General features: G+C 47.9%; 1 protein-coding gene across 1 annotated transcript in view; it reads right to left on the bottom strand.

Moving 5' to 3' along the window:
* Positions 1-566: 566 nt before the first annotated feature.
* The window catches only part of STUM (stum, mechanosensory transduction mediator homolog), a 77,564-nt gene continuing 54,959 nt past the window's right edge, over positions 567-23,171 (bottom strand). Inside the window, exons 2-3 of the mRNA XM_053607526.1 lie at positions 12,210-12,389; positions 567-7,340 (exon numbers count right to left, since the gene is read on the bottom strand). Of these exons, the coding sequence (XP_053463501.1) occupies positions 7,306-7,340; positions 12,210-12,389 (215 nt within the window). The 3' untranslated portion in view covers positions 567-7,305. The remainder of the gene's footprint in view (positions 7,341-12,209; positions 12,390-23,171) is intronic.

Here is a 23,171-nt window from a genome sequence, read left to right as displayed (position 1 = left end):
AGGAGGCTGGAGCAGGAGGATCACTTAATCTTAGGACTGCAAAATTGCTGTGAGGTATGTTGATGCCAAGGCACTCCAACCTGAGCAACAGAGCAAGATTCTGCCAAAAAAAAAAAAAAGAAAGAAAGAAAAAGGAGAACTTTCACCCAGATTCCCATTTTCACAGAAGTCTGTCAAATGTGTATGTCGAACACATTTCCCTCTTCAACCAGGCTAACAATCAAGAGGAGGAAATGAGCCGCATCTGTACACTTATTCTTGGTAAATCCAATCTCGGGCCTGATGCTTGATTTAGCGCGCAAATTCCCCGTTGCAAAATGGATTAGAGTACCAAAGATGCAGCGTCTTGAGGAGTACTTGTACAAATGCCACAGAAGAAGAGTTTAGGAAAAAGGTTTGATGGAGGTCGAGACCTGCTCTGGGGGTGGAGGGGGTCATCTTCGTAACAGGAAGGAAAGCAGCAGCAAAGGCTGCAGACAGGGAGGGACGAGGGCATGTGGAAGCAGAGATCTGTCAGATTATGAAAATGGGGGGGTACACAAGAACGTGTGAAACCACCAGAAAGGTCACATGAATGTTTATTACATAGAAAAGAGGGAAAGGAAGAAAAAGGTTTCCAAAGCCATATTTTCAAGGATTTTTTAAAAACACAAAGTTGGAATGCCAAAGAGATGCCATGCTTTATATATTTATAATAGGAACATGTGAGTATGTATAAATATGTACATGGAGCTACGTAGGTTTTTATTGTCATACATGCTATTTTTCATTGCATGTACAATGATGCTGCTTGAGTTAAAGATTTTAAAGCTGGCAGAAGGCTAGAGAAATTGGAACCCTGCTCAGCGCCTACAGGGCGCTGTGGAGACCCCTGAGCAGCGTCTGCCAGTGTGGCCCTAAGGGCATGAATAGCTAAGCTGCAGGCTGGCCTGGGCAAGTCTAGAAGTTTCCCCTTCCAAGAGGTGCTCCAGTCATTGAAATGGGCTGGAAATACCCACTTGGCTGGACTGGGTGTGCTCCCCATGGATCTGGGTAGAATTGAGAGGTCAGAGAGTGAGTCTCATCTGAGAACGATAAAGTGTACAGCAATTCATTTAACAGAAAGAAGAGAGACCCAAACAAAGCCAATCACGGTGTCAAAACACTGTAAATCACAACGGCACACTCATCCACATATAAATTCTGTGGATACACACAGAACCGGTTGTCTTGTTTTTATATGTATTTGTATGTGTTCTTTAAAAAAAAAACAATGGCACCGCACACAACTGAAGGGAACTTGGCCTATGAAAAGGGCCAGCCACATGTTCCCAGGAGAGAAGGTGCCCATGGGGGAGGAGCTTTCTACAGCCGCCATCATCTCACCTCCTTTTCTCCTAAACCAGAAAAGTGGTTGAGCAGGCCTCCCCTTCTTCTCTCCCCACTGGCTCTCATGTTGAGGGAGGTTCGGGGTGGGGGTGTTGTAGGAGCAGGAAGTGGTCTCAGAAGAGAGAGTGGTTGCAGCCCCCAAAGAGCCCCAGAAAGAAAGCCCTCTCCTCTGGGCAGGTCCACCTCCCACAGAAGGCCAGGCTGGGGGCTTGGGGGACGGACAGGGCCAGGTTTGGTCTGGTCAAGGAGCTAAGCCCATAGACCCTGGGAGGAAGAGATCAGAGGCCAGGGGCCTTGGGGAGAGAGGAAACAGTGTGTGCGTCTGGGTTGGGTGGGCATGGGAGGAGAAATGAGGGCAGTCTGAGGCACAGGGCAGTGCCCATCCTGGAGGAGGGTGCCTTTCTGCATGTCTTGTAAGTCCCCATCCTGAGTCCCTGTCCTGCTTCCCTCAGCAGTCAAGGGTGTGTGCGTGTGTGTGTGCGTGTGTATGTGTGTACTTCTGCCCACTTGGGGGTAAAAAGGCCAGCCTGGGTGTTGGCAGTTTGGCAAATTTAGGCAGTGAGGGGAGGGGTTGGGAACTGAGGTTCCCCAGCTAAATACAAATAGAAAGACAAGGTGTACCAGAAACTCAGGACACATATGGACCTGCTGTCAACCTTCCTGCCCTCTACAGTGGCATCAGGGTGGAGAGTGGAATGAGGGAGTGTTTCTCTTCTGCTGCAAGAAGTCTCAGGTCCAGAGCCACCAACCTCCATAAGGCTTGGGCAGGAGAGGACAGCTTGCCTCCCCCTTGCCCAGATAGGGCTGACCCTCCAAGCCCTTGGCTCTGACAGAAATGGGCACAATGATGGCTGCTTAGGCCCCTCTTTGTTCCCAACCTATAGATGGTTAAACTGAGGCACAGGGCAGTCGGAGAGATGCTGACAGTCATATGTCACTCCTGGGCCTCTGGGAGACATGGGGGTCACTCTTGTTGAGATTTGTCCTGTGTCTGCATAGCCAGGGATTTACGGCGGGTCCCTGATTGTCTCAGTGTATCTCTGTGATCCTATGAACACCCAGAAGCTCTAAGAATCTAAAGGGAGGAAAACTGATGGAAAAGACTGGACTCTGAGCCTCTCACCCGACCCCCCAAGCTGACCTTTTTTATTATTATTTTAAAGAACAATCTGGTCCAGAAGGAACGCAGTCACTTACTCTGACCAAGCTGACCTCTTCATCTCTTACAATAAGCTGACCGAGCTCTCTGGGGGAAGAAAGGGCAGCCCAGTCCCTGGAGGATGTGTCTCCCACACCCACCTCTGCTCACCTTGCAGTCTCACCCGAGGAGGCTGGGGCAGCAAGGGTGTATGGCCATGGGAGTGAGGGTCTCTTCATCTACACACAGGACCACGTGGCCCACACTAGTGCTAAGTGCCTGATGAGTGAATAAGCAAGGCAGGGAGCTATCCCTGGGCTAGGACTGCCTAAGGCCCACACAAAAAGGAAACACTGTCGCTCTTCAGCCTTAGGCGAGCTTCTGTCCCAGGGAGGTCAGCAGATGGGAAACAAGAACTTTCAGCTGCTCCCTCAGCCTGAGGCCTCCAACCATCTACAAGGTCACAGTGTGTAGGAAGCATCAGTGCAGTGGGGTAGAGGGTGGTGCTGCTTTAAAAGGTCTCTCCCACCTCCAATACCTCTGAGAAAGTCTTCTAAACAAACCCAGCAAGAGGGAGTAATAACAACAGTGAACATCTTCACTCACTCACACCTAACATTACACAAGTCCAAGCAGTTTACACTGTGCTCCAAGCTGACTTTGCCCACACCACGAATGTAGTTAGACACAGCCCATATAATTAAAGCCCGGAGTGGGCCTGGGAGCCTGCGTGGGGCCCAGGAGGGGCCACGGGGAGCCGGATCCAGGCAAAACAGAAGTAAGCCCTTGAGGACACACCTGTTGAAGAAAATGTTTTAGAGTTTTGTGTTTTGGTGTTTCTTCGTATTTTAAAGAACCAAGATGGTGCAGAAGGGCCACTGTCATCTCAGCTTCACTTTCCTTTTCAGGAAGCTCAGGCCTTTGGAAGACATCTGTCCTGGTCCTGGGGCTTCAGCTCCTCCCTTACCCTGGCCTTAGACTTGATGTTTGAGGTCTAGGTAGGGTTTTTCTTTTTGAGATGTGACCCTTTTGACTCCCCAGGGGTAAAGTTAACCTTATGGGTTTTTTTTATTTCCTGCATTTCCTTTTTGCACATGTCTTCCCCACTGCTTCTGGGGCCTGGGCATCCTGCATGAGGCCAGAGCCCCTGGCTGGGAGAGCAGGTGGGTTGGTCCTAATGCCAGTTCTCTTACATCCTCAATAAGAGGTACTGAGAAGGGGTGGGTGGGTTTGAGGGCTCCCTAGGCAGGTGTAGCAGGGAACCTTGTGGGGCAGGGTTGAAGCTGTAGAGTTGTTTCCAGGTTTTTTGTTTGTCCCCACTACTTCTGAGTGGGCGAGGGCCTCTCTTTTGGCCCCTAACAGTCCCCTCCTTCTTCTAGGCCATAATGATTGCTTTGGCACAGAGGCCACACCTGGTCATTCCTGGTTCTGCCACTTATGAGCTGAGTGCTTGGGGTCACATAGTTCACTCTCTTGGAGCCTCAGTTCTGCAGGGTGCCTGGTAAGGCCACACAAGCAAAGGCTGTGCTTACCATTGAGGCTGGATTCAGAGTCTGGAACAGCAGAGGGAGGGAACCATGCTGCATGCTGGTGGTGTGCCAGGCTGGGGGACGGTCTCCTGCAAAGGAAAGCCAGGAGCCACCTGCCGCCTGCTGCTCACATGGGGACCCTGGCTATCGTGGCCTTAAATCCTCAGTTATGAAACTGACTCAGAGATCAATACTCTCCACTGTCCCCAGAACATCTCCAGGCCACAAGGTAACTCTCTCTTGCTTTAGGGTACCCCTCTGGCCACTCTGATTACAGTGCCACGATTAGGCACTGGGAGCATCCCACTCAACAACATTCTCTGCACATCCGTGATTCCGACCTCAAACACCCACAGCCAGGGAGCATCCTACTGAATTCTGACCAACAAAAGGGCACACGCTTGTAATATGGGCCTGCAACTTCAGTGCCGTCAGCCTACAGGACACCAGAGGTCAAAGCCCAGCTTTGTTACCAGAGGGCTAGGTGTCATCTCAGTACTTGCTGGCATGAGAACCTTGATTTTCAGCTGGTGGCCAAACTCTGGCCACCTAATTATCTGAGTGGCTGGCTTAGACTACTTGGAATAAACTAACCACTGTCCCTTACCTAATGAAGAGGATACTGCTGACACTATGATCTAATTTAGAGGGATACAATTTGAACTGGTCCCACCTGTGTGGCCACCCTCAGAGACTGGTTCCTCTGGAGACAGGTATGTGGGGGGTGGTGCTTGTGACTTTTTCCACACATCCGTTCCCAGGAAGGGGCTTTCCCTGAGGCTGTTGTGTTAGAGACTGGGGAGATGGCCTTCCAAGAACACAAATTCCTGTATCAAGCCATCCCACACAGGACTAACAGTGACACCTGCCACTCCAGAAAATCCCACCCACATCTGGATTGTGTCACTAAACATGTGACATAAATTGCTATCTCTTATCCACCCCCTCAGCAGCCGCCCCAGCCCAATCCAGGAAAATAAGTAGAGGCAGGCCCCTCCTGAGATCTGTCATTACATAGGGGGAGGCAAGAAAACTTGGGGGGCTACTTGGGGTGATAAGCTGTGGGCTTTCGGCCGTGGGAGGGAAGGCTGTGACCCGTTCTTTTCCCCAGCAGAAGCTATATATATTTTATATATTTTAGGGGCTGCTCTGTTTGATGCAGCTTCCTCGAGAGCAGTGGGCTGCCAGCCCAGAGGTTGCTGCCTTCGCACAGCAAAAGGCTTTGGCTTTTAAGATAAAAGCAAACTGGATCCGATGCCTTGAAACACAGAAGCTTCCAAATAGGAAAGAGGCCACAAAGGTCTGGGCTAGGGTCAGGAAGAAGAAAGGACAGGAAGACATAAAGACACTACCAGGTTTTCAGAAAGTGCAGTCCAGCCACAGGCAATGATGGAACAGGGATGAGACACTCATCAAAGTTAAGGAGTGGGCAGCAGGGAGGACAGGCCAGGAGCAGAAGACCCTCACCTGAGTGCAGTTGGGGCCCAGGGAAAGGGGGAGTGACTTCCGGGGGGTCCTATTTCTCCTCAGATGTCAGGGAGCTATCCAGTGTGCAGAGGACCCAAGACCTGCTTCCCCCAGCAGGTGATTTTTCTAGAAAGCCCAGTGGAAAGAGTAGAAGGGCTGGAACCCTCCCGTGCAATGGTCACTGCTTTCCAAGCACTCCCATCCAGCAATGGAGAAGGTGGCCAAACAAGCCACCCTGGCCTAGTTTTTCATGGAGTCTCCAACTGACTTTTTAAAAAAACAATTCTCAAAGTGGGATATACCCAATGGGGTCAGAAACTTAGCTTTGAGCCAGTTCTAGCTGATAACGCTTCCTATGTTAGGGAAAAAATGAAAACAGGAAACAGACACATATGTCCATCCTATTGCTACAATTTCGATCACCTTTCTCCTAATTTCAGATTGATGTTTGATCTGCAGTTGCCTGGACAACTTTTGCTGGTTTCTCCCCTGCTAGGGATTTATCTCCAAAACAGTCACTTAGAGAGGTGCTCCTTAGAGGGGCCTGATGGTCTCTTTGCAACAGAAGGAATCCCTGTGTAACATTAACAGTTTTACCCTCTAATGTTGCGACCCACAGGAACCATATTAAAGGCTCACGGCATTAGGAAGGTTGAGAACCACTGCAATGCATCTGTTTGCAAGTAGGATTTTCAGATCGAGGCCCACAACGCCATGCAATTGTTTTGCTATTCTAAAACTCCAAAAACTATCAAATGGCTAAATTTTTCCCTATAATTTGTTTAGTGGCAAAACTGGACTTGAACTGAGGTGAAGTTTTATTGATCTCAATTAATCTAACTAGTCATGTGATTCTCTAGAGAAATATTCATGTGCTTGATGATGAGTGGAATGTTCCAGACTCCACCAGGATGTAAGAAAATACATGATAAATGGATCACATTATCTTTCTCAAATCTAAAATTTCTGAATTCAGAGACCCATCTGGCCCCAAGAATTTCAGAAAAATGGAGTGTGGGCCAGAAGTGGTATTAAGTATAATGTGAAAGGCTGCCAGTCTGTGCCTACGCACACCTCGAACTGGTAATTTTGTGTATGAACATCTGGCAATTCTAGCAGTTTTATCCCAGGGGTGAAGCCACTTCCCTACTTCCCAGGAAAACAAAGGTCAAAGCACACACAGCCCTTGGATTTCAGGGACAAGGAGGTAGTCAGGGAGGGGAGGCTTATGGAACTCTTCCTGTCCTCAAGGCATAGGGCCAGCTGTGGGGACTGTGGCTCTTCCCATGCTGGGCTGGAATCTGGCCCTCCTCACCCCAACTCTGGCATTGCTCCCAGGAAACCACAGAGAAAACACTTGGGGCACTAGAGTTTGAGGCAGCAGGTGGGTACCCAGAGGAAGTGTCTACCACAGTACTATCCCCATGGTGAGCCCCCACTCACCAGAACAGGGCCCACTGCGGCCCAGCCCAGCAGGTCCCTCGTGCCCTGGCAGGGGGGAGGGGGCGCTGCAAGGTGGGGCTGAGCCCACCAGAGCATCCCAGCCTCTCTGTCCACTTTCCCATCTCCTCCCTGACGCTCTGATGCCTATGATGCTTTCCAGAGAAGGATGAGGGGCTGGCCCTCAGAACGTGCTGAGAAAAGCAGGTGCATTTTCAAAATAAATAATATTTTTTAAAATACCCCCTTTCCACCCCAAATCTGGAAAATGGCAGAAGAGAACATGTAAAAGTCCTTGTGCCTGAAGCTGCCTGGCTCAGCCCTCACAGGGCCCTGCTGGACATCCCCAGTGGCTCCTCAGGCTCACAGCTGCTGTGGGATGCCTTGTTCCTTGTAGCCTGTAAAGAAATAAAGGAGAGATGGTTAGACACCCACACCCTTTGGGATTTCTCCAGGAGGTGTCCCCCAGAATACACTCATGAGACTTTGTTTATACTGCCATGTAAATGACTGCTACCAACATGGCAAAAGTTTGGCTTTGGTTTTTTAATGGGGAGGGGAAATGAATCAAGAATTATAGAATATTTGGTTTACTGGAAATTATGAGAGGAGGGTATTTGGGGTGAGGGCAAGAAGGGAGTACATGTGCTCCTGAACCCACACCCTGGAGCCACGGCACAGACTGGCCTGGTGTGATTTCCCAATACACAGCCTTAAGAGAAGGAGCCTGCAGGCCTCCCCGGGGGCATATGTTATGGAGGGATGGGGGGTGGAGAGAAGGAAGAGAGGAGGAAGGCAGTGCACAGAGGGGAGTAACTGTCCAAGTGTATGTTCAACCAGCCAGATGACTGTGACACAAAGAGGTGCCTGAGGCCTTCAAACCTTTAAAATACTGTTGATAATTATAAGGCCTTTGGGAAAATGCAAATACTGTGGGTATCAAGGAACTGTGGCTGATTTATTTAGGTATGAAAGGGTATTGTGTTTATGCTTTTTTAAAAGAAGATATCTACTACAATAAAATAATTCTGGCTAAAATTACATGAGTGGAATTCCCTAGTCACTTCATTAGCTAATAGTGAACTTAGCCCAAAGAAGGGCCTCCGTGGACTCAATAGCTTTTTTCTCTTTGTTTAGCAGATTATTCATCAATATTAGGTATGAATTATCCAGTGTTTGGGGTAGGGGACATGTAAGGAGTAACAGATAAAACAAGAGTGGCCATGAGTTGATAATTGTGGAAGCTGGTGCAGACTCATCATACCAGGTGCTCTGCTTTTAGTTATGTTTAAAATTTTCCAAAATAAAAAGCTAAAGCTAAAAATAAAAGCCTACTGACCACCTGGGAGAATGGATGGGGTGTTTGTGTGCAGGAGTACAGTGGATCCCAGGGGAGGGGAGGCCTCCAAGCAGTCCCAGACACGAGACCTGTGTGTCCATCCACAGACTCACCTTGGGAAACTGCAGCAACACAGAGGGAAAAGGCAGCAGGAGGAAGAGGAGAGAAAGAGAGAAAACACAGTCTGAAAACAGCCATGGGGAATCTCTGAAACAAAATGAGGCAGACCCAGGGTAGGGCCAAGGAGACACAACAGAAGCCACTGGCATGGCCCCTCTGCAGCAAGTCCTCGGACAGTGAGTGTTCAGGGTTCACGTGACCAGCCACTGTGGCCAGCTAACAGCGCATGCCTAAGGGCTCTCGCGCTGCCCCTGCCTCCCCAGCCATCACATCCCAGCCACACCCGCACTTCAGTTATTTCTCATGTCCAAAACATGTCTGCCTGAATTCTGGATGGATCTGAGGAGAGACAGCTGCTGGACAGTTACAGGTTTGACTGTGACAAATTAAAGATGCTAATGCGACGCATCCTGATGCCGGCCTGTGTGTAGCCCTTTCTGTGGACAGGAAAGACCCAGGCCTCAGGATGGCAAACAAGTTTTATCTTGCAGACATTTTGGATCAATTGGTGGTGGGTTCAAACCTGGCCCCAGCCAAAAACTGCAAAAAAAAAAAAAAAAGAGAGCCCACTTTAGAGTTACCAAGTATTTATTGGCCCATGACCATGACAGGCTGTTGTTGATTTTTTTATGTTGTTGATTTTTATTTGTCATTTTTTTTTTTTTTTGGTTTTGTTTTTCAAGACAGAATCTCACTCTGCTTCCCAGGCTAGAATGCCATGGACTTAGCCTAGCTCATAGCAACCTCAAAGTTCTAGATCTAAATGATCCTCCTGAGCAACACAATGCCTAGCTGAGTTTTCTGGTTTTGATAGAAATGGGGTCTCACTCTTGCTCAAGCTGGTCTCCTGAGCTCAAGGGATCCTCCCGCCTCAGCCTTCCAGAGTACTAGAATTACAGGCAAGAGCAACTGCCTGGCCTATTTGCCATTTTTAATGTAAATCAAGCAGCATGCTTCCAAGTTCCTGATTTTCATTCTACTTTCATCTATAGTTCTCTGATTCCCCTCCTAGGAATATTTTATGATGATATGTTTGCAGATGACACCTTGGACAGGGCGTGAGAAAATCAACCTGTAATGTCACAACTGAAAAGTTTCCTTTGTTTTTGCAGGAAAGGGCTGGAGTGACACCAGCAAGAATAGCCCCTTATCCAATTATCTACCAGGATAGAAAAATTCATGTGTTTTTTTTCCTTCACAGGCGTTACACTGGGAAACTCAGGTATTCTACTGTTGCTCAGCAATCCGAACCTACTTCACTGGTGTTTCATGACTGGCAACTATTCATCCTTTGAGGGTGGGTTTAGTTTTTGTAAAAAAGTGCAAAAGCATTCCCTGCTGAGATGGGTGGCTGATTCTACTAGTCAGGCAACGTAAGTGGTGAAGAGTGAGATGTGATGAGTTTTCTTGTGCTGCATCCCCCTAGAAACATCCTCAAAAGTTTGATGCAAAGCAGGCATCCCTGGAGCGAGTGTCCAGACAACCAAGGAGCTGACTGACCTACGGTGCAGGCTGAGTAACACGGGTGGGAGCTGGAAGTTCTTGCCCTTGTTTGTCCTGTGCCTCATCATGGCCTCCACCCCAGCCACAGAGGAGGAGCTTCTGGCTGAGTCTACAGCCTGGGGTGATGGGCAGTGAGGGAGTGTCTAGGTTTCTATCTGTACTTCTTGGGGTCTCCTGGCCTCATCCAGGACATGTGAAGGGAGTTCTTTAAGTTATCTCTAAGGTTCAAACTTCTTGGTAACTTGATATTAAGGAGACCAAAGACAAATATACCAGAAAGTTCTAGAGATCAGATTAGGCATCAGCACACATTTATGGAGACCTGCCTTGTGACACAGGCAGTCCACTTTAGTTCAGAGGTTCCTCACCTCTTAAGACCCCAGGAAGTGGCCACATGTGGGGTTTGGTGAGGAAATGTACTAGTAAGAGGGGCTTCTACAGCACAGAGGCAGGGCAGCCTCTGCAGGCCTGAGGAGAGGAGGCGCACCTTCAGGTTCCCGTTGGGACAGGGTCGGGAGACTGCAGACTGTCCCCAGGCCCCCAAGGAAGCAGCAAATTCCCTGTAGGAAACTGATACACCACTTTTTAGGATTCACCAGAAAGCTGGCAGCATTTCTTTCCCAGCAATAATGTTCTGTACCCTTCCCCCAAATTAAAGTGGCCCCTGAACATGTCCATTAACCTTCCAGTGCCCACTGAGTGGGGCAGCCCCTCCCAGCAGGACGGAGTATTTTCCTTAGGGCTTCTCAGCCTCCCCCTCCCTGGGGCCAGCCTACCACCTAGCCACTGGCCAGGGCTGCTGTTCCCGCCTCCTTCTTTGGCTGCCTAACATCTGCCTGGTTTGTTCTAACTGTGGGATTACCTGGTGGTACTGCCAACCCATTTCCTCCCTTAACCTCTGCAGGTCCTCCCAGGACCCCTCTTGCAGGCAGCCTGTCTGACTATCCACCAGCTCTGGGATCTCACTCAGTCTCTGCTGCCTGCATCTTTTCTGGCCCATTGGGTTGGTCAGTTACTGACCATGACCATGGCCTTTGTGTGTGCTCTAGGGTCTTGTGTCTTCACTAACTCCTCAGCTCAGGCTGAATTGGCTACAGATCAGTCTAGATAAGCGGTTCTCAGCAGGTGGGTCGCGACCCCTTTGGACTGTATTAAAGGGTTGCGGCATTAAGAAGGTTGAGAACCACTGCTCTAAATCATTCTAGGGCCCCTGAACGCTGGACACCCCCACCCCTGCTTACCTCCAGCACTGACAATGCCACCTATGAGTGGTTTTTACAATAAGGGGGTAGGCAAATCATCCCAGGAGATATGGTTGAGATTATGGAGGAACTGAGGCCTAACAAGGTAGATGAAAAATGGGAAAATACAAGGAATGCAGAGGTCGTACAGGGAGACATGCATGGCTGCTTAAAACAGGTGATGTTCAGCCAGGCGCAGTAGCTCATTTATAATCCCAGCTACTTGGGAGGCCCAAGTAAGAGGATCACTTGAGCCCAGGAGTTCAAGGCCAGCTTAGCAACAATAGCAAGACCCTATTTCTAAAATAATAACTAAAATTTAAAAAGAAATTTTTTAAAAGATGATGTCTATTTTAAGATTCTGCTAGGTTATTTGGTAACCAAATAAAATGATAACCAAGTTATCTTTGGTAAACTTGACTTTGTAACTTTATGACCTTCTATAAAACAGTGTTGTGTCTGATTCAAATTTCCACTAAGGGATTGATGCAGGTCCACTCAAGACAAATGAGGAATAGTGAGGTTTACCACTAATAAACAAAGAGGTTAGTTTAAAAGAAGAAGAAATCACACTGTTCCAGCTATTTAAAAAAAAAAAAAAAAAAACAGTTCTAGGGTTTCCTCTGGGCAAATGTGCCAAGCAGCCTTTTCCTTCTCCTGGGAACTGCACAAAGGAGAAACAGAGAATGGGAGGCACAGAGGACTGAATTCTTATAGGCCAGGCCCACTGCTGTCCAGTCCTGTCATCTGGGCAGCAATGACAGATGTCATTGGAGAGGGGCTGCCTCCCCCCCTGAGTCATGCCTGCTGACTCAGGTCCCTATGGGAAGAACCCTGCCTGCCACATGCTCATAATTCCTGCAGGTGTTCAGGCCATGCCTGATGTCAAGGTCCCCTGTGCCAAGCAGCTATGGGCCTTAGCAAGGAGGGTACAGGTTAGCTCCCTCAAGTGCCCATCCTGAGGGGGTGAGCAGGACCTCGGCCAACCATGAGGGCCCCCTGAGTCCATCCTGCCCCATCCCTCTCCCCAACCCCAGGGAAGTGTGGTGCCGATGGCTACTCACTGGCAAGGATGACCATGTCCATGCCCCAGAAGATGCTCATAATCCAGCCAACCATGACGATGGCCGTGAGGACCTGGATGAGGGCCGCAGCGATGTTCAGCCAGAAGACGCAGCACACATGTCTGTCCGGGAGGTCAGTTCGGGCCCCACACAGCACAGTGAAGGCCGAAACGAATGTCCCTGTGAGAAGCCAGAGGGGACAGCCTTCTGAGGGTGCTGGGAGACAAAGAGGCGTGCGTACTTGTCATCAACGAGGGCTCAGCTGCCCTCCCTCTGAGAGCTTGGAGAGGAGCCACTGACATCCAGCACCCTGTCCTCTAAGTGGCACTCCCCACTTGGACCTGCCCATTTCTTGGTGTCTCCAAGGAGACCACCCAGAGGAGGGATGGCCTGGGGTAGCCAAGGTCCATACCATGAAGGAGCAACAGGGAAGCCACCTACAAGGACAATGGACAGTTGGACAGAGCAACTGTATGTGGTAAAGGTTCCAAGAGCCTGCAAGTTCAGAGGTAGGAGTGGTGTCACTGGGGTGAGATGGCAACCAACCACAAAAGCAAATTCAGAAGAGGTGGAGGGCCAAGAAATGACCCCCCAGTACACACTGGTCACAAGGAACAGGAGCTGAGACCCTGGTGGCCACAGGGTACAGAGAGAACAGACCAGGGCAGATCTCCAGTCTTCCCTGATGGGGTTCCCCCAGACACCCTGACCTGCAAGAATCTTAGAGACATGGAGCCTAAGACCTGCTGAGCACCCATAAGGCACCAAGCAACGATATGGGTGGATTCACGTTCCTCAATTACCTAAGTCTTATCCTGTGGGCAATATCACCACATCCACTGAGTTTTAAATTGAGCCAGGCCCTTTCCTCAAGTGAGCCCTGAGCCTGACAGGCCTGCCAGGTAGCTGCCATGTTTCCTACCTGTATTAGTTTCCTAAGACTGTGATAATAGTTACCCAAACTTAGTGGCTTAAAGCAATTCAGATTTATTCTTTTACAGTTCTGCTGGTCAGAAAAGTCCAAAAGGGGTCTCAGGCCTAGTTTATTCTTGATACTCTACAGCGGCAGTCCCCAGGCCTAGTTTATTCTTGATACTCTACAGTGGCAGTCCTCAGGCCAAGTTTATTCTTGATACTCTACAGCGGCAGTCCCCAGGCCTAGTTTATTCTTGATACTCTACAGCGGCAGTCCCCAGGCCTAGTTTTGTCTTAATACTCTACAGCGGCAGTCCCCAGGCCTAGTTTTGTCTTAATACTCTACAGCGGCAGTCCCCAGGCCTAGTTTATTCTTGACACTCTACAGCGGCAGTACCCAGGCCTAGTTTATTCTACTTTTTTTTTAATTTTAATTAAATCATAGCTGTGTACATTAATGCAATCATGGGGTACAATGTGCTGGTTTCATATACAATTTGAAATTTTTTTATCAAACAGGTTAACATAGCCTTCATGGCATATTCTGAGTTATTGTGTTAAGACATTTATATTCTACACCTAGTAAATTTCACATGTACCCTTGTAAGATGCACTGTAGGTGTGGTCCCACCAATTACCATCCCTCCCTTTCCTCCCTTCCTTCCCCTACCTCTCTCCTTTTCCCTTCTTCTTGGGCTATAATTGGGTTATAGCTTTCATAAGAATGCTATAAATTGGTTTCATAGTAAGACTGAGTACATTTGATACTTTTTCTTCCATTCTTGAGATACTTTGCTAAGAAGAATATGTTCCAGCTCCATCCATGTAAACAATAAGAGGTAAAGTCTCCATCTTTCTTTAAGGCTGCATAATATTCCATGGTGTACATGTACTACAATTTATTAATCCCTTTATGGGTCGATGGGCACTTGGGCTTCTTCCATGATTTAGCAATTATGAATTGGGCTGCAATAAACATTCTGGTACAAATATCTTTGTTGTAATGTGATTTTTGGTCTTCTGGATATATACCTAGTATATACCTAGGATCCAATGGCAGGTCTATTTTTAGATCTCTAAGTGATCTCCAAACATCTTTCCAAAAGGAACATATTAGTTTGCATTCCCACCAACAGTGTAGAAGTGTTCCCTTTTCTCCACATCCATGCCAACATCTCTGGTTTTGGGATTTTGTAATATGGGCTAATCTTACTGGAGTTAGATGATATCTCAAAGTAGTTTTGATTTGCATTTTCTGATGATTAAGGATGATGAGCATTTTTTCATATGTCTGTAGGCCATGCACCTGTCTTCTTCAGAGAAGTTTATCTTCAAGTCCCTTGCCCACCCTGAGATGGGATCACTTGTTCTTTTCTTGCTAATACGTTTTAGTTCTCTGTGGATTCTGGTTATTAAACCTTTCTCAGAGACATAACCTGCAAATATCTTCTCCTATTCTGAAGGCTGTCTGCTTGCTTTACTTACTATGTTCTTGGCTGTGCAGAAGCTTTTTAGTTTTATCAGGTCCCAGTACTGTATTTTTGATGTTGCTTCAATTGCCTGGGTGGGGGAGTCCTCCTAATAAAATATTCGCCCAGACCGATTTCTTCAAGAGTTTTCCCTGCACTTTCTCCTAGTATTTTTATAGTTTCATGTCTTAAGTTTAAATCTTTAATCCAGTGAAAGTCTATCTTAGTTAATGGTGAGAGGTGTGGGTCCAGTTTCAGTCTTCTACAGGTTGCCAGCCAGTTCACCCAGCATCATTTGTTAAATAGGGAGTCTTTTCCCCCACTGAATGTTTTTAATTGGCTTGTCAAAGATCAAATAATGGTAAGTAGCTGGGTTCACCTCTTGGTTCTCTATTCTGTTCCAGACATCTACCTCTCTTTTTTTGTGCCAGTACTATGCTGTTTTGATCACTATCAATTTATAGTATAGTCTGAGGTTGGGTAGCGTGATTCCTCCTGCTTTGTTTTTATTTCTGAGTAATGTCTTGGCTATTCGAGGTTTTTTCTGATTCCATATAAAATGAAGTATTATTTTTTTGAGATCTTTAAAGTATGACAGTGGAGCTTTAATAGGGATTGCATTAAAATTGTATATTGCTTTGCATAGTATGGACATTTTAACAATGTTGATTCCTCCCAGTCATAAGCATGGTATGTTTTTCCATTTGTTAATATCTTCAGCTATTTCTTTTCTCTGATTTTCATAGTTCTCTTTATAGAGAACTTTCATGTTCTTTGTTAGGTAAACTCCCAAATATTTCATCTTCTTTGGCACTACTATGAACAGAATAGAGTCCTTGACTGTTTTTTCAGCTTGACTATTATTGGTATATATAAAGGCTACGGTTTTATGAGTGTTGATTTTCTAACCTGAGACACTGCTGTATTCCTTGATCACTTCTAAGACTAGTTTATTCTTTATACTCTACAGCAGCAGTCCCCAGGCCTAGTTTATTCATGACACTCTACAGCAGCAGTCCCCAGGCCTAGTTTACTCGTGACACTCTACAGCAGCAGTCCCCAGGCCTAGTTTATTCTTGTTACTCTACAGCAGCAGACCTCAGGCCTAGTTTATTCTTGATACTCTACAGCAGCAGTCCCCAACCTTTTTGGCATCAGGGACAAGTTTCATGGAAGATAATTTTTCCATGGACGGTGGGAAGAGGAGGGCAGGGAGAGGGATGGTTTGGGATGATTCAAGAACATTACATCTCCACCTCAGAGAATCAGGCATTAGATTCTCATCAGGAGCACAACCTAGATCACTGACAGGTACATTTCTCAACCTGTGGGTCGCAACCCCTTTGGGAGTTGAACGACCCTTTCCCCTTTCACAGGGGTCGCCTAAGACCATCGGAAAACATATATTTCTGATGGGCTTAGGAACCGAGACACCACTCCTCTTGTGTGGGGGTCACCACAACGTGAGGAACTGTATTAAAGGGTCGCAGCATTCAGAAGGTTGAGAGTCACTGAAGTAGGGTTCGCACTCCTCTGAAAATCTAACGCCAGCACTCATCTGACAGGAAGTGGGGCTCAGGCAGTGATGCAAGTGATGGAGAGCAGCTTTAAATACAGGTGAGCTTCACTCACTCACCTGGTGTTCACCTCCTGCTGTTCAGCCCAGTTCCCAGCAGGCCACAGACTGATAGTGTTCCAGGGCTCAGGGGTTGGGGACCTCAGGGGACAATCCATCTTGCCTTCTCCAGCTTCTAGAGGTCACGTACATGCCCTGGCTCATGGCCTCTTCCTCCATCATCAAAGCCATCAGTGTAGCATCATCTCTCTGACCTCTGCTTCTGTCCTTATATCTTCTCTATATCCCGACCCTCCTGCCTCACTGTTACAAAGACCCTGTGGCTACATTCAAGACCCTGTAGTTACATTCAGGCCCCATCTCAAGATCCTTAATTTAATCACATCTGCAAAATCCTTCTTACCACATCAGGTAGCAATATTCCCAGGTTTGGGATTAGGATGTGGACACCTTTGGGAACCATTATCCAGCCTCCCACATTATCTTACACAGAGAAAGAGACTTAGTGTGATGGTTTATTTTAGGTGTCAACTTGGCTGGACTAAGGGATGCCTAGACAGCCGGGGAAGCATTGTTTCTGGGTATGTCTGTGAGGATATTTCCAGAGGAGACTGATGTGTGAGTCAGTGGGCTGAGAGAGGAAGACTCACCCTCAGTGTGGGTGGGTGCCATCTAACTTGCTGGAGACCCAGCTTAGAAAAGCGGGCAAAGGAAGGGGGGTTTCTTCTCTGCCTCCTCTCCCCCTTCCGGAGTGGAGGCTGCTTCTTCCTCCTACCCTTGGACATCAGACTCTAGGTTTTTTGGCTTTCAGATTCTGAGACTTGAGCCAGCAGCCTCCAGGGGGCTCTCAAGACCAACTGAGGGTGTAATGCCAGCTTCCCTGGCTCTGACGTTCTGGGCTTGGACTGAGCCACCGTTTGGATTTGAGCCACACGACTGGCTTCTCCAGCTCTCCAGCTTGCCATTAGCCTGTTGTGGGACCTCTCTGATTCTGTGATCATGTGAGCCAGTTTCCCCTAATAAGTCCCTTTCCACATATTCTACTTGTCTATCACCCTGGAGAACCCTGACTATACACTCAGGAATTAAGCATCTTGTCCAAAGTCACAATCATGGGCAGGTACTGAACTCAGTGCTGTCTGACGCCAGTGGCCGTACTCCTGCATCCTGCAGTCCAGGCACAAATGACCTTTCACAGGGAGGCCCAGGGTGTTTGGGAAATCAGCCAGTACACTGGCAACAATTCTTATGCTCCGAGTGCTCTCGGCTCCTGCTCCTCGAAGCCGCCTTACTGTTGATTTTTGCCTCCCCCTCTGAATTTTGATTTCTAGCCCTTCCCTCCCACCTTGCTGGCTCCTTGGGCTTCCAAGTGTGACTTTTGCTCTAGCCCACACCTCTGTGCCTATGTCCCAGGTGAAGCATACTTGCTGATGTCTGAACCTGCCTCCTCCTCCTCATCTTAACAACTGCCACCAACGTCCCACCTTTAGCTCTCCAGCCACTGGCCCAGTGCCAGGTACACCATAGATGATCTGTGGGCATTCAAAGACATACAACCAACATCAAAAGTCTCAGACCACCCGCATTATCACCTGTGGTACCTGTGAAAAATGCAGATGCTTGGGTCCCTCCAGAAATCCACTGAATGTCTAAGTGATGCCTCAACATCTGCATTTCTAAACCAGCTTCACTCATGCCCCCCAAGGGATGATAATGCCCACTAAAGTGTGAGAGCCGCAGCTTCAAAATCAATCAAGTCACTAACCAACCCCTCCATGTCCCCAGCACAGAGCCCGGGTGGCCTCATGGGAGACACAGAAGGATGGTACTGTTTTCACACTCTCACCAGATGGACACCCAGCCCAGAGTACAGAGCATTTGCTGGAGCCCCCCTTGCTCAGCACTGCAACACTGAAGTCTCTGCAGAGGCTCATTCAGGAACCTAACTCAGTCCCCGCCCTCGGGAGCTCCCAGTGTGGTGGAGAAACTCCTCATCCTCACCTGCCAGAGGAGAAGGGAGTTAAGAGCTTGTCCAGGTTTGCAGAGGTGAGTCATGGACTGGTGCTTGAGCTCCAGACTCGCCCCCCTGGGATGAGGAAGGTGAGGAAGATGCAGGGGGCAGAGTGGAGACCTGGGGAGGGGGTGGGCTGAAGGGGGAGGACTCAGGCCATTTGTGGCAGGCTTGAATGCCTGGATAAGAGTTAGCCCCTAACCGGCAGGAAACAAAGCTCTCACAAAGGGTTACGAGGAGGAGGGTGATACAATAGAACCAATGATTTAAGAAAATTAATTTGTCGGCAGGATGTTGGGTGGATTTAAAGTGTGTGATATGGGAAGATGAACTAGGAGGAGAAGGTGGCAGCTGAGAAATGATAAGGACATGGGCTCAGGTGAATGCAGGGGACTAGGGACTCTCAGCAAGTGTGCGCTGCCATGCTCTGCTTCTGCCGGCATATCATACATGTGGGATAGGAGAGGAACACAAACTGATACCAATAAAGAAGAGAACACAACAAAATTAGAAAGATGACAGAAAATGAATAAGAGTATGTGGGGGAAACTTTAAGTGAAAATAACACGGATGCCATTTGCTTCACACCTGCAGCTAAACACCACACTACCCTCTCTCTACCTCAGGGGTCCTCAAACTGCGGCTCGCGGGCCACATGAGGCAGGGTGATTGTATTTGTTCCCGTTTTGTTTTTTTACTTCAAAATAAGATATGTGCAGTGTGCATAGGAATTTGTTCATAGGTTTTTTTTTTAAACTATAGTCCAGCCCTCCAATGGTCTGAGGGACAGTGAATTGGCCCCCTGTTTATAAAGTTTGAGGACGCCTGCGTCTACCTACATCACCTCTTATTCTTAAAAGTGTTGGCGGTAGTTATTATTATCCCCATTTCACAGATGGGGAAACTGAAGCTCAGAGAGCCTAAATGACTTGCCCACATTGCAGAACCTGGATTTAAACCTAATCTGTCTAGTTTAGAAGACTGAGTTCTTTTTAGTCTAGGTTATTGCATCCTTACATTAATAAGAAAAGAGCCTTTATCCTTCATGATTTTCAAATATCCTAAAACCCACCCCTGCCCCAAACTGTGTCCTTTATAAGCAGCCCTAAAAGGTATGGATGGTGCCCTGATCTCCGGCCTCGGTGTCCTGACTCTGGGGCAGATGGCTGAGATCCCAGACCCTCAGTCTCTTTGTAACTGTGGCCCCACCTCACTCTTCCTGACTAGAAAATGGGAATGTGAGCAATGTTTTATCATGTCTTTATTAGGCTGAACCATATGAAATTGGCACTTCTATAGGTCCAGAACAGCTATTTGCAATGTCATATGGTTCAGCCTAGTATGTGTATGAAAAATTTGCACATAAGAAAACTCTGTCCCCAAACTCAGAGATTCTTAGAGTTAGAAGATCATCTAATCCATTTCCTATCAAAAGATGGACTCTCACTGGAATTACCAAAGTGTTTAGGGGCCAATGGGTCTGTACCCTTCTGTTCAATGTCAAGAGGGGAAGGCCTGTGAAGAGGGGAAGTCCAGTGAGCCCAACGATCTGCAGACATGCTGGGCTGTGAGAAATGACATTAGCAAAAGTTTCAGCTTATATGCTAGAGAAAGATGAGCTGGCCCACACTTAATTTAAAAGAGGAGAAAACCTTAGCATGTGCAAGGTATGGAAGGGATTTGTGGTTACTATCTTTTACCCATGTTGACATACTCTTGATAACTCTAAGACGTGCGTAAAAATGTAAACACATTATAAACATCCTGACTTGTACAATATGTACACATACTATCTGTTGCATTAGTTTAGATTTCACTAATTAGGAAATAACAAGTCCCCTTTTCCATATAGGGTAACATACACCATAGGAGGTAAGAATTAAGTGAATGGATTTATAACATAAAAGCATTGTTTTAATCTCTTCAGCAGTAAATTTAAAAAATGATTTTAGCACATTTTCACATGAAGAGGTGTTAATTGTTTTAAATGAGTCTTACCAGCAATGTGTTAGTTCTAATTTATTCCATTGAGTGCCAACCACACTTCAGTGATGGGTCCTGGGAATACAGAGCCCAGAAAAGTGATGGGGACTTGCCCCCACCACCCTGAGGAGCTCATATTCTGGTAGAGACTTGGGGTCACACAAGGACCAGTGACAGATTCTATTTGGCTATAGTAGGAAGCCGGGAAGTTGACAAGAACTCATCAAGAGCTTTCAGAAACAGCCCTGTGTGTCCATCTAGGGCTAGAGGCACACGGCCAGGACTCAGGGTACATGCAGGAGAAGGATGAAAAACCAGAGCCTGGCTCAGACTCCAGCAAAAAAAATTTTTAATTAAATACAAGAGGCTGGCCCTGAAGGCAGCTCCTGAGCAGGGTTTGAACTGGGAACTATAGGGTCCGTCTGAATTTGAGAACAAAAGCATGACCACAGGGGTGGGAAGAGCAAGGTAGAGGGCTGGGAGAGGGGGGGAAATTTGAAAAAAAGCCAATGAGAGGTACTAAGGGGAGATAGGGGCATGCCCACAGAGCAGAGAGAGGGAAGATCTTCAGAGAACAAGGAGGGAGTGTCCCTGACTAGGTGATCTGCCAGATGTGGGGGTGAGGAGGACACAGGATGGGCCTGGGTCTCTAGTTTTGGAACCAATGAGTAGGGCAGGGCTGCAGAGCCATGTCCATGGACTGCAGAGAACCAAGCTGGAGACCAGGATTCAGGAGGTGTCTGTTTCAGGCAGTAGACATCACGTGGAAGTGAATGAAGTCAGCCAAGCAGGGGAAGGAATTCAAGGAAATACTCAGGGAAATACCAAGATTTTAGAAGGGAGAAAGGAAAGAGAATTCCACACAGGGATGGAGGAGGCTGGATGGAGGAGGGCCTACCAGGGAGGCCAGAAGAGGGCATTCCAGAAAGAGGACAGGAGAGTTTCCAGGAAGAGGAGCTGGGGACAGGTCACCTGCAGCAGTCACATTAAGTGAGATAGGAAAAGCTGGAACCACAGATTCAATTAGGCCATGGGTGGCCTTGGCAGGGAGTTTGGGAGAATAAGGAGGCTGGGGAAGGATGTCAGAGGTCTGTGGAGAGAATGGAGCCATAGACTCCAGGACTCGGGTGAGGACCACTCTTGCTTAAGTGGGAGAAACTCACGCTTGTTCGTCTGCTGGAAGAAGCTGCCAGGGGAGGGGGCAGGATGAAGACACAGCCAGATGGAGATATGTAGATGTCGAGGTTCTTGATAAAATGAGAAGGAGGTGGTGGGAAGAGATGGGCCCAAAGCAAAGTTTTCAAAACAAGCTTGTGCATCAGAATTTTCAAACTGAGGTTCGTAAGAACGCAAATGCCAAGACCCCAACCTCCAGACAACCAAAGGCACAGGGATGGGTTCAGGAATTGTATGTTTCAAAAAATAAAACAGACATTCCCCCAACTGATACTATTGACAGCCAGGTTGGAGGCTCCTTGCTGTGACAGGTGGGGAATCAGCCTCACAGATACCGAGCCTCTGAGGATCCACAGCCTAGTCAGACACTTGTCCCCAGTGCTGGCCTGTCACTCCACCCAGCATCTTCCCTGACATGGCTCCGTGCGTAATCAGAGAGACTGTCCTCTGTGGCAGAGGTAAAGAAAGGGACCCTTGCCATGCCGAGGCCCAGCTAACACCAACTGGCAGGAGGGAAATGAGGGTGTTGACCTGTATTGTCAACCCCCAACACCAGTGTGTTGTAAGACACCTGGAATTTAGGCATAGTCATGTGCTTTGCACATGCCTCACCATGATCTAGAAAAGAAATACAGGCAGGAGAGACCTGAGGAAGCCCACCCATGGGGAGTTCCAGCAGAGACAGGCACCAAGCCAAACTGGGCTTTGTAACCACAGCTTCCTCAAGGAGCTCAGGGCTCAGGGCCTGAGACCAGGCAGTGGGGAGAGGAAAGCGTCTCTCCACTTCCAACCTACAAGTCGTCAAAGGGCTTCTTCTCTGGGCTTGCTCTCTAATGAGAGAGAGTTCCTAGAGTTGGCCCCCACTTCCTCACCCTGCTTCTGGAGGGTGTCTGACTAGGCTGTGGGATCCTCAGAGATCTGTATCTGTGAGGCTGATTCCCCACCTGTCACAGAAGAGAATCAGCCACAAGTGGGCTGGTGCAGCCTCCCATCAGGGGAGGGAGCGGCACCTCTGTTCCCGCAGGATGAAGCCTGTGTTCTCAACAGGTTCAGCTTTTCACATGACTCATGTGGGAGCTTTGGAAGGTACTGGGTTTGGAGAGGGGACCTCAAGGAGTCTTGGAACTCAGAGGGAAAAGGGCAGCGGTGTCTTCTGAAGCAGCTGCTTCTAAGAAAATGGTCTCCTGGGACCTAGGCCAGTAAGTGAAGCCTGATCACAGATGTCACCTGCAACTGGCTCTGCAGTCATTAAGATGTCCTGCTTGTCAGTGGCCATGACTTAACACCTATACATCCCCCTACACACACACTCCTCCAGGAAGGGTTGGTTGCACGCAGCCTTCTTTCATGCACTCACCTGAGTGAGCTTTTAGGGACAGAAAGAAAATGTGTGACCAATTTGGAAGTACAAGCCACGCCCTAAGAAAAAGGTCCCACTGCCAAGGGCCACCAAGTTCAGGGTAAGAATGAGATAAATGGGAGTTCACACTTAGGTTCAAAATCAACTTTATGAAACTTTGATTTTCAAACCTTGGGGGCATAAGAAGCAATGGAGATTGTGATTAAAATACACCTTCCTGGCCACCCCCAACCCCGAGATTCTTATTCAGTACATCCAGTCATCATCCTTTTAGCATCATTCAATGATTTCAACCAGTAAGGAGAAAGGAAAGAAATCTGACAACTTCACAAATTTTTCTGGATAAAAGTCCCAGGGACAAAGAACACTGTAACCTTGAAAGTCAACAGCATCTATGTGGCCATGGCCTATGTAGCCAAAGTAGTCTGCAGAAAACAAGGCCAGGGTCCTCAGGGGTTCAGCATGCTTCAAC

This window comes from Nycticebus coucang, chromosome 10 (genome assembly GCF_027406575.1).
Source record: "Nycticebus coucang isolate mNycCou1 chromosome 10, mNycCou1.pri, whole genome shotgun sequence".
NCBI lineage: Eukaryota > Metazoa > Chordata > Mammalia > Primates > Lorisidae > Nycticebus > Nycticebus coucang.
This window is presented reverse-complemented; position numbering and strand designations above follow the sequence as displayed.